Below are 12,133 nucleotides of genomic sequence, written 5' to 3'. Positions count from 1 at the left end.
CCAATCTAGCAGAGAACACTTGCTTTGCTCATCTTTCCTTGCCTATTCTGTTTAAGTGACCATACCACCTGAGATTAGCTCTGCTAACACATTCCTGGATGCTGACAATGTCTAATTCTTTCCTAATATTCTCGTTTTTAATATGATATTGCCATTGATGCCATCTGTTCACGCCTCTAATCTTTCTCAGGACTCATATCTGTGGTTTCTAGTCTTTGGTCAAGTGTTTTACTTCTGATCCAGCTCTCACATCCATAAGTTAAAATTGGCTTGAATACTGTCTTGTGTACAGCTAAATTAGTGTTTTGGCTAATTTCTCTCTTATTCCATATGAATTTATTCAATTGACTTGAATAAACTGACATGAAATAGAAATACAAAAAAATACATAAAATTAATAAAATAAAAAAATTCCTTAATTCACCCCAGTACTGATGTACTGGGGGTGAGTTAAGGTTCACAAAAAGGATGATTTATCTTTTGTGAGAAGGAGTCACATTAATAAAAAAATAAATAAGTAAATAAAATATACAATAAAATAAACTATATATGTTGTGCCATGATCAGCAGTATTTTTTTTGCCTGAAACCTTACTTCTCTAAGTGGGATAGATCATTGATATTCTTCATGTCATTATAACATGAAGAATAATGCATTACTATGAAGTTATATGGACTATAAGTCTTAAAAACTATTTAGTCACAAATATACCTGAAAGGGTGCTTTTCCTGTAAGACACTGAAACACAATTGTTCCAATACTCCAAAGATCAGCTTTAGCATCATACTGTAATGACATGATCACTTCAGGTGCCTAAGGAGAGTATTTAAAGTTCATTACATTTTAGTAATTAAATATACTGTAACATTTTCAACAATGACAACAAAAAAACTTCCCTTTATGTAGCTTTTTTTTTCTTTTCTACATAGGTTGTAACAGATTATAATCTAGTGACTTATTTAATTTTTGCTCTACTTACCAGTACTATTGATATCACACTTCATTATTTTTTTGCAAACATGTGTTCTTGAGCTATACTGGTTTTGTGATAAGAGAAATACATGATACTTATCTGATAAGAAAAAATACCTCATCTCTGTCTAAGACACTCAACCCTGCCAAGGGTCAATAAAGTTCCTTCAATCACAGAAAAGCCAAGGTTTTTTTCACCTCCCCCACCTCCAGTAATGTATGGTAAAACATTTAGCCACAAATATATAGCAAAAAAAATTGATGTCAGCAGCTTAGTAATGAGGCAACAAAAAATAAAAAAAAATAACAATATAGATTTATTAATAAGCTATGAAATAGAGTAATTTACTGACTATTCCCTCTTTGAACAACCAATGATCAATTTTCTGCTTTCTAGTCAGATTGGTTCCCTAGATCTTCAACAGTTGCATTGGCATTTCTTGCAGCAGAGGCTTCCAGCATATCATTATCAAGAGAGAGAGAGAGAAATAGGACTCCCAGAGTGATGGGAGTCTTTCAAGCTAAAATCCCCTTGATGAAATTTTGGGAACAACCATCGTTTAGTATTTTGTAGCAAGTACATAAACAGATATTTGTATTGATTTACTTTATTTTTTTTAACCAAAAAACATTTTTTTTAATTCTTTTTGAGAAATAACTATTTATATAATCAAGATTTTAAAAATACCATTAACTGAATGATGCTGCTTTAAATATGCCACTAAATTATAGTTTTTCATGCAAATGATATTTAAAATTATAATATTACAGTTCATATATAATACTACACAAATTAAAATATCAATTTCTAAGGGTTCACGGACAATTCATCAAGATGAAAATTCAAAGAAAAATTCATCGCGCAAACTACTGATCACAAAAAAAAATTTGCTGAAAATGTTATTTGCTAGAAAATTGAAATGATATTGCATTGATACTGATATATAAAAAGTAAATGCATTGATACCGATATATAAAAAGTAAAAAATAAATTTCACAAAATATAAAGTCCATGCAGTTAGTCGAATGGCTTGCTTCACAACATATGCCTGGGAAAGAAATGTTCTGGGTTTGATTCCTGTCACTGATGTGAGGAGCTTAGGATCTTACTCAGACATAGCTAAGTTAGCCGGTCTTGGACGAGGACTGCAGGGTTTTTCTCCCCAGTTTATCTGGGGTTTTTCCTCCCTCAAGCAGGCAAACTGGCCTTGAGAACATAATGCTTCTACAGACATAGGATACACTGGGGGCATAGGGCTAACCACCTTATCCTTGTATAATGATTGCGGTTATAAGGAATAGAAACCCTTGACACTTTGTAAATAAAAGAGGGAAAGATCTATGTATCATTTATTTAGATTTTAATTAGATTTTCATAATATTTTTATTCTTATACAGCGAAAGTAATATTTTACTGATCGGTGAGTTTCCTAATTTCTGTTTCGCCTTAAAAATGTCTTAAGATCATACTTTGATACTACAAGTTCTATTGATGGAATATTAATATTTATAAAACTGGTGGTTTAAGGAGAATTAGCTAATGCTGATTTACATCATGATAGCATTTATGTAATTATATCAAAGAAAATGATAAAATTACATAAATGCTATCATGATGTAAATTAGCATTAGCTAAATTGCCATCTGTTGCTGCAATACTAGTCTTTACCTTTTCCTCCAATACTAGTATTTTCAGACGAAGAAATTCATCTCTCAGTTAATAACAATTACAAAATCCATGCCTACTGCGAGTTTCAAATCCATAGTTCATTGGTGGGAGAGGGTACGCTATCTAGCAAAACAAACTAACTAAATAAATAGGAATAAGAAAAAGTGAATTATTATATGTAGTTTTCCAGGCATCTCTGTTTTGAGCCAGTTAGGTTATTTCTTATGGAGAGAGAGAGTATCTGTGCTGATAAGGTGATTAATATATACTGCCAAATCTTATCTGACATCTTATTTTTATATGCCCCGTATAAAAATAAGATGTCAAATTATGAATATAATAAATTTAGTTTAATCCTTTATCCAAATGTAAGCAAACAAAGTTTGTGCCTGAAGTATCTTCAGGACCTCTAAATCCAGAGTAATTTAATAATAAAGTGAGACACCTTTTGGCAACTCGTATAGGTAAATATGACCTCTCCATTGCTTCCACTTTGTATTACCACCTCTGGGTCTGGTCCAACTGACAAGATCTCAATAAAGGTCGAAACCAGTCTGGGTACTGGCCCTTCCCTTAATGCATAGCATTATACATTTCCGCAAGGAAATGTGCTTGGCATTATGGAAGATACTAAGACAAGTAATGATGAGAGATTGGTCCACCTTTACTGAAAGTTGCCGTAGTCCTGAGGATACTTCAGGTGCAAACTTTGTTTGCTTACACTTGGATACGGGATTAAACTAAATTTATTATAGTCTAACCAAGTGGAAAAAATAAAATTTCCAACGTCAAATTATGGAGAAGGAGGATGTCTCGGTTGATATCTACGTTTTACAATCAAGGGTTTTTGGTTTGCCTCTTCTAAAATACTGAAATTATGAATATAATCCTTCCAAGAGTAACCGAGTAAGAGTCTTAAACAGGTTGTATTAAAGCTATTAATAGTTTTTATTGCTTTTTGGGTGAAACTGATGTTTCTCCACGATACAAGAAGATAGCCTGAGAGGTTGCTTTGTGAAGCCTAATTTTTGTTTCCAAGGTAATGAGGGTTGATTTGATATATTTCTCAGATTCCTGTGTTGAGTTTATATTTTCTTAATAATATGTCATTTACACTATTATTTATATTTGAGCCTAAGTATTGGAAGTCTACTTATTTTTAAAGCTTGGTGTGTTCTGTAATGATGGAACCTTGTACTATATTTGTGAGTATTTTGGTTTCATTTCATTTAACTGTCAATCCAAATATTTTTGCAGCTTGGCATAGTTTGTCAAAGTGTTGTTGCTCCTTGGCTAAAAATTAGTCTATTAATACTATATCATCTGCGTAGCTGAGGTTGTTAGCCGGTCGAGTCGGTTGTCAATGACATGATATTTCTGATTACAGTTTACTTTTGAACAGTTCAAAGAGAAGTAATTAGTTACGTATTTCACTTTGCGAGCATCCATCTATATTTTTTTTTTTCAGTAAAAAAGACTAAATATAAAATTTTAAATTTCTTAGTGTCATAAAATACTAGTGGAAGAAAAGGTAAAGACTAGTATTGAAGCAGCAGATTTACATCATTATGATAGCATTTACGCAATTTTATCATTTTCTTTAATATCTTTACTCAAAATTGCACCTATGATCTTAAACTAGCTCTGCAAACAATAACAGCATGCAAGATGTCTTTACTGCAGGAAAAGTGCAGTGATTTTCAAAATGCACGTATATGCAATAACTGAAACACATCGCCTTCTGAATTAGTTCATATAAAAAATATATCACAGCTGGATGGATGTCTAAATGTGCAGAACAGAAAAATAGTAAACGGTTAGAAGAATCATTATCCTTAAATATTTTGCCCTAACTATTCTTAAATATTTTGTTCTCTCTAATAACTATTCTAACTATTAATAGAATAGTTAATAAGAATAATGGGAATATATAAATAGTTAACTATAAATATTAGTTGGATATAACTATTATCCCTAAATATTGTGCTCTTTCTCCCTAACCGTCCTATCCCAGTTTTGTAACAATTAATATTTCATCTACACAGCCTGTAGTAAGAAAGAATATTAACAACTTTATGCATAATAAAAAATTTCACAACACTAAGTATAATCAAAATAATAAATCATTCTTAATTTTTTTTTTTTTTATTTATTTATTTTTTTCATATATGGGAATGACATGAAACATGGTTTCAAATTTTCTTGTAAAGAATTTTCCATGCGATGAATTGTCCAGACACGATTTCTAAGAGGTAATGTGCTGTATTGTTGTAATACTGCTACTATATCTGTTAAAAAAATAAATTATGTTAGAAATCAAGTTGTTTCATTTTAGTGGATATTGCTATTATAGAGGGACTCTGTCTTTCTTGTTGAAGCATATGCCAACTCAGCCTATTAGATGGGTTAGGTGGTTACAAACAAACAAATGATGAAGTAACTAAGGCTATGAGCAGTGCTGGCGCTAGGGTCTTTGCTACCCGCATGCAATTTCTATCTAAGCGCCCCTGTAACGATACGGGCATGTGTGGTTCTTTTACGATAATAAAAATTTAAATTATTTGAAATTTCTTAAATAAATTTTGACAGAACAGCCACACGTTGGTTCGCTAAATGTAACAAACCAGGAGTGTTGACTAGGCAGGATAATCGTCTTCAAAAACGTAGATTGCTTCAGAGAAAGCACCTGACACAATGAAAAAGGAAAAGTTGGTCCTTGTTGGGGATCTAAATAGCAGAGTAGGAAAAATTATTGTCAGATATACAAAAATCTACAAGCTGGCAAATAAGTCAGCTTGTGCTCTTAGACAAATGTAAGAAAGCTAAACACTGTGTGAAACTAGCTAAACAAAAGATATGGGAAAACTTTGGCAAGAGCATAGAAAATAAATATCAGGAATGTGACAAAATATTCTGGAAGTTGTTGAAAAAGCACAGAAATGGAGGAAAGAATGCTGTAAAAGGAATTAAAGATGACAAAGGTGACATGAAAATTGAAAAAAAGATATGAGAAAAAGAAAAAAAATTGCTAAATGAAAGAATCAGTTATAGCACAGTAGTAAAAAAACACTCAACAGGCATGCAAATCTATACTTGAAGTAGAAAAAAGACATCAAAAGCCTGAAATGTGGGATGGCAGCAGAAGTAGATGATATTCGACAAGAAATGCTCAAGTATGGAGGTATAAAAGTCTTGCAATGGCTGCATTGCATAGTTCAGAAGGCCTGGATAGAAGAACGAAATTCAGATGATTGGAGTGGAGCTCTCATAGTACCACATTTAACAGGGAAATAAAACTGAATCTGAGAATTACAGAGGTATTTCCCTACTGAGCATTCCTGGTAAGATTTATACAAGTATGAATCTTACCATGTATACTTGAGAAATGGATGAGAAGGATTGTGGAGGGAAGCTTGGTAAAAAGAAATAAGCTGGATTCAATCCAAATCGAAGCTGTTGGGATCAGATTTTTACTTTGTGATAAATATTAGAGAAATTGTGAGAATATAACAAAGATCTGTATTTAAGTTATGTACAGATGCAAAAGACATATGAGAAGGTGCCAAGAGAAAAGCTATTCGAAACACTACTGTTATATGGTGTCAATGGAAACAGACAATCAAGCAATATTTAGTCTTTATTTGAGTTGTAAGTCAGCAGTTAGAATTGAAGAAAGTACAGGAAGAGGGGATAATATGATGCATATTATCCCCTCTTTTATTCATTATCTATATGGATCACATTATGAAGGAAAGTGGTATTAAATATAATATCAAAATTGGAGATGTTAATCTCAGCTCTTTACTTTATGCTGATGATGTTATAATTTTAAATAAATCCAGTACAAGTCTGCAAGAATCCCAGACTAAATTGAATAACTGTTGTGATAGGTTTGATGTGAAAATCAGCAATAACAAGACACAGATAATGAAAATAGACAGAAAAATTGAAAATATCAAATGCATTGTGAATGGAGAACCAATAAGAACAAGTAAAGCATTTCAGCTACTTAGACACAATTTTTAGTGAAGACGGCAAATTAAATATGAAAACAGACAACAGAATCAACAAAGCCGGTATGATAAGAAGTCAACCGAATAAATTTATATGGAATAAGAGAAGAAATTAGTCAAAACACTAAATTAGCTGTATACAAGACAGTGTTCAAACCAATTTTAACTTATGGATCTTAGAGCTGGGTTCGAAATAAAACACTTGACTAGAGACCATAGATATGAGAGTCCTGAGAAAGTTTAGCGAAGTGAACTGCTGGCATCAATGGTAATATCATATTAAAAACAAGGATATTAGGGAAGAAATTAACATTGTTAGTATCTAGGAATGTTTAAGCAGAGCTAATCTCATGTGGTATGGTCACTTAAACAGAATGGGAGAGGAAAGATTAACAAAACAAGTGTTCTTTGACAGGGTTGGCAGGAAAAAAAAGACCCAGTGGAAGACCAAGATATAGATGGATTGATACAGTAGAAAGTGCTTTATAAGACAGAAATACAAGATCTGACAATGTTGGAGTCTTGAAAGATTACAGATTGATTTGGAGGAAAATTGTTGTTAAGAAGCTAGTAATGATGTAAGTTCTTCATGAAGTACTATCATAATATCCTGTACGCCCCTTGAGGGTACATGTCAGGAATTTGATGATGATGATGAAGAGTTGCTCAAACAGGAATTAGAAACAATTAAACAAACCGCTTACTATATGAATTCAACCCAAGAAATATACAAAAATTATTTAACACCACTCCGCAACAACATTCAAGAGAAGCAGTAGAACTCCACAGGACTCCGGGGGCGAATGCTGGTCTTGAAATTCACGCATGCTCTTGTTATCATTCAGGAAATGAGAGGTATGATTGAAGTCTGATTAGCGGAATAATGAACTACTGACCATTTAAAACTACGTACAGATCGTATAATGTGGATGTTAGGTTCTGCAGGAATGCCATGTTATATAAATCATGTTATGTGAGTTTGAGCTCACATAGAAAAAGTAGGGTTATGTTCTGAAATCGTTATTTTTTTTTAATTATATAAACAACAATGACATATCCAACAAAAAATATATTTTTATTTAATTCAGGTAATTCGTGTAAGTTAAGAAAACATATAATTGCCAGCCTGGTTGGCCGAGTGGTTAGCGTATCTGCTCTCCAGCCAAAAGGCTGTGGGTTCAAATTCCAACATGGGCATGGATGTTTGTGATTGTCTGTGAAAATACTAGTGTTGGTGGTCGGCGGTAGATGGCATTGTTGTTGATGAAGGTAGTTGGGCTTAGTGGAGTGGAGACAGAGAGTTATAGAGTAGATGCCCTCCCTCGATGAGTGTTTGAACTCACTGGAGGTGTTACACGATAATAATAATAATAATATAAACTATGAAACAAATAAATAGTATAAAAGTATAAAAATTATAAATTGTACTTAAACTTCATTGCACATAATGCATAAATGTTTTAGGCAAAATAAAAGTGTGCATATATTAATCTATCATAACACGAGGATTTGAGGATTGCCTAATAAACACTAGTTTTGTCATTTAATCACCAGATGCATTACTACAAAACAGTAGAGTAATTCTATCTTTGGAAACTTTGAATCCAGGAGCTGATCTTTCATTTTTCGCAATATAGGTGTTAAATCTTGAATGAAAGGTCTAAATTGTCACAGAACATTTCATTCGGGATTTAACCAGGATAACAATTAAATTTTCCTAAAGAAGTACTTGTATGTAGGTATAAATGAAATTGTAAATAACGTATTAGTCCTTTGTTTTGTAAATTCCTGTGTTTTGCTATATTGTTAACTGTCCTATGTATAAAAGTATAAAAACCAAAAGGAATCAGATTTTTGTGAGAATTATATTAGAACAGGAAAAGTTAGATCAAAGTTCACATTGAAATAATCGGCTTAAAGACATAGTCCGAGGAAGTCTCGAGGTTCCGAGGTGTACGCGAGACATCCATGTGGAGAAGATAGTACCGAGTGCAAGGGACTTATGTGCTGAGCGGAATCAGTGATGTAGGGTGAGAGCAGAAAAACGTGGAGGTATAAGAAGCTTAGTAGCATGGGCTCAAGGCTCTTTTATTCTCTTCATCTCCCTTTGGCTATCGAGTACCGGTAGAAGTGGCACGAGCAGTCGGGAAGGATGATGGTTAGTGGCGGCTAAGCGACCAGGTGGCGGTCCAGTCTAGGCATATCTACGGTACAGCTAGACAGTCAGCGAAACCGAAGCTTAATGCCGAAACACGAGGACCTGTCCAGGCAGAGCAGTCTCACCCACATTGGCAAGAGGGCAATTCGTGAACGTAGTCACTAGAGGTTCATATCTGAAGACAACAGGCCGTAGAATGAGGTAACAAACCACGTGCTCACAAAGGACTGATCGGGAGAAGATGCCAGCATGAACCAGATGGTCGGTAATGTAAAATCTTTCTAGTTCCATTGTTCGTTCTGAACTAAGTGGAAGTGCAGAAAAGTGCTAATATATTATGTGATAGGACTTGATAATTAGTAACAGGACTCTAGTTCTTAACCTATCGATAAATTACTGTAACTCTAAAAGTGCATAGTAGTAGTAGAGTTTGACATTGAATTGTTGAGGTATGCCATTGTCGGTTAGCCTTAGATGAATGAGATAATCGCTAGTTTAATTGTGTTACATGAGTAGAAGCAGGACAACTTAAATTTGATATTGTCTCTTAATGTGATGTATTGATTGTAGTTCTATTTTGTCTAGTTAATAATTGTTACGTGCAAGTGCAATTCAGTTTAGTTTAGTGAACCTTTGATTAATGTATATCGAGCTAAAGAATGAATAAACATTCATGTTTTCTTTACCTTATAAAGTTGCCTGATCTCTAAAATCAGTGCACCACTCACTAAAATCAGAATCTGTACGAATTCAAATGCAGAGGTTTGGCTACGACTGCATGTAGAATAAGTTTGTTAAGGGTTTGCAATTGGGATTGCTGTTTGCTAGATTCTAGAATCATAAAATAGTCTGTGTGTTAACTCCATAACAAGGAGATCTCTCTTGTATAGGAAATAAGATGGCACAGCATTATCAAACAAATTTTTCTTAATTCTGAAAGGGAGTTAATACCAGATTTTGCATTCAAAGAGGCTTGACTCTAGCCCGAGACAGACTCTTTGTCTGCTGAGCTTTGCACTCATAACCAACCAAAGGAACGGCCACTGAAGTGATAGGATTTAGCTAAGGCAGATTATAGTAGCAGAGGGGTCAAGGATAGATAAATTACTGTGTTTATAGGTACTTCTAACTATTTTCGAATGAAGTTGAGTAAGGATAAGGGAGAGGAATTCTAGCATACCCTGACACATTTAAACTTAAGAAAACAAACAATAATAGCCACATAATTATCATAGGTGCGTTTTTGCATTTTTTTCCAATATAACCCAGATTCAACCGCATTGAACACCTGGTCTGCACTAGAAATGTTTATAAACTTTGAGAGCTTTTTTGTTTAATAAGATTTCCATCCATAGGAATTTTCTTTTGAGGTGCAATCTTCTATCGAAATCATTAGAGATTTCTCCATTTTTCCATTAGAATATCGCGTACACGAGCAACGAGCTTTGCACTTATCGTTGACCCAGCAATAAACACTTTCTCAGATTTTATGTTCATTTTGTTTGATTGTTCGAACTGTTCATTCATTTAAATTCAAAGTCCATGCAAAACTCCTGGTTTTTCTCCATTTTTCAACCGATCCAAGATTTTGAATATTTTTCTTCAAGAAAAATTAATTTTGTTTTCAATGTTGGTTTTTCCCTTTCGATGCAGTTTGTGGCCATTACTATAAAAATAATTTTTTCACAAAAAAGCAAGCATTACATATTGTATGTAACTCACCAGAAAATAAAGTGCTCAGCTTGAGATTAATACACTTATGTTTTTAATGCACTTTCCTGGCAGAGACAAGGACAATTTTCAACAATGAACATTTTATACGGTAAACAACTGAGGTACATGCGTGCTAAAGGGTATTTCCCCTAATATAAATTTGCTACTTATAATTACATGCGGGATACAGGCAGACACAAATTTAACAAAGATAAAATTTGATTTTTAAGTCGTGCAGTGAAAAACATATGAAAAGATAAAGGGTTACTACAATTTGTAGACCGTGTTTTTATCAGAACCCTGTTGTATAAGTACCGCATTCAACAAGGGTTACTACAATTTTAGACCACGTTATATCGAAACCGATATAACAGTTTCGATATAACCTATATAAGTACCGCATTATACGAGGGTTACCTGTATTTAGAAATTTATATACATTTAATCATACAAATACATTTATTTTACAAATGATATTTTATCTTTTTCAATTTAGGTACTTGAATACAAATTCTACCCTACAGTTCTTCTTTATGAACTGGTCAATAACATCGTCATAAAAAATTGGTTGTTACTTAATTTTCCCAAGCAACACGCACACTTGTAAAGGCTGGCTGAAGTTCACTGTCTAGAGCTATTTTGATTGCATATGGCCCCGTGTTTAAGCAACAGAGTGAGATGACGTGGAGGGAGCGGAAATGGCTATGTGCCGTATGAAATCATAATGCTGAAGCGAGGCCCTGGATGCTTCAATAACTGAGCAAGCCAAGGAAGCTTGACTAGCATCAGCCTCCGATACACAACAGAAAGCTCAATTATTGCAATGCAAGCTTAAAACGTCCTCTGTCTACAAAAATAAAAGCCTAAATGGAATGCTTATAAATGCATGTGTTTATTAACAAATAAATATTACTTCTTTCTCAATTAATGAGCTTGTGCAGCAAGCAGGGAAAATTTGCCACTGCAGGACTCCCATACCTTACAACAAATGTATCTCTGAATGAGCAGAAGCAAAGATTATAAAAAATACAAACTTATCGCTACCTTCAAACCTATTCACCAAATTCATAATATGTTACCCTCTCCAAAAGACAAACTCTCAACAATGATGCCACCTGGAATATGCCAAAAAAAAAATTTTTTTAATACAATCTGTCATACTGTGGGAAAACAGGAAGAACAATCTATAAATGTATTTCTGAACATCAAAGACCACATATGGCTCAAACCACACAAATCGGTTCTGGCACAGCATAGAACTGAAAATACAAACCATAGAATCCAATGGGAAAACACAAAGCTTTTACACATCTCTATAGTGCAGATATGAAAGGCTATTCAAAGAAAGTAGACCAAACTTTAATTGTAATGACTGCCTTACCATCCCAAAAATTTGGAAAACAGATATACTCAATTGTATTAAGTAGATTATATTATAATAATTAAATTAATTATCATCTCAGCCCAATAGTTTTAACTTAATAAATATACAACTACTTGTACAGAGGAATTCAGATTTGGCACATGTGCAGCACTGTTTAAATTCCTTACCATTGTTCCTTGCTCTCAATGATAATGGCTTATGATAAATAAGACAAAATATCTATA

General features: G+C 33.5%; 1 protein-coding gene across 1 annotated transcript in view; it reads right to left on the bottom strand.

Annotated features, from left to right (window-relative positions):
- LOC150095623 (serine/threonine-protein kinase unc-51-like) overlaps nt 1–12,133 on the bottom strand; it is a 393,781-nt gene that overhangs the window by 262,909 nt on the left and 118,739 nt on the right. The window contains exon 8 of the mRNA XM_090409927.1: nt 712–813. Coding sequence (XP_090266053.1) covers nt 712–813 — 102 coding nt within the window. The remainder of the gene's footprint in view (nt 1–711; nt 814–12,133) is intronic.

The sequence above is a fragment of the Typopeltis vanoorti genome, chromosome 20 (assembly GCF_054136105.1).
Source record: "Typopeltis vanoorti isolate ZY-2024b chromosome 20, IOZ_Tvanoo_1.0, whole genome shotgun sequence".
Classification (NCBI taxonomy): Eukaryota; Metazoa; Arthropoda; class Arachnida; order Uropygi; family Thelyphonidae; genus Typopeltis; species Typopeltis vanoorti.
The sequence above is the reverse complement of the archived record's forward strand: the minus strand, read 5'-3'. Positions and strand labels throughout refer to the sequence as shown.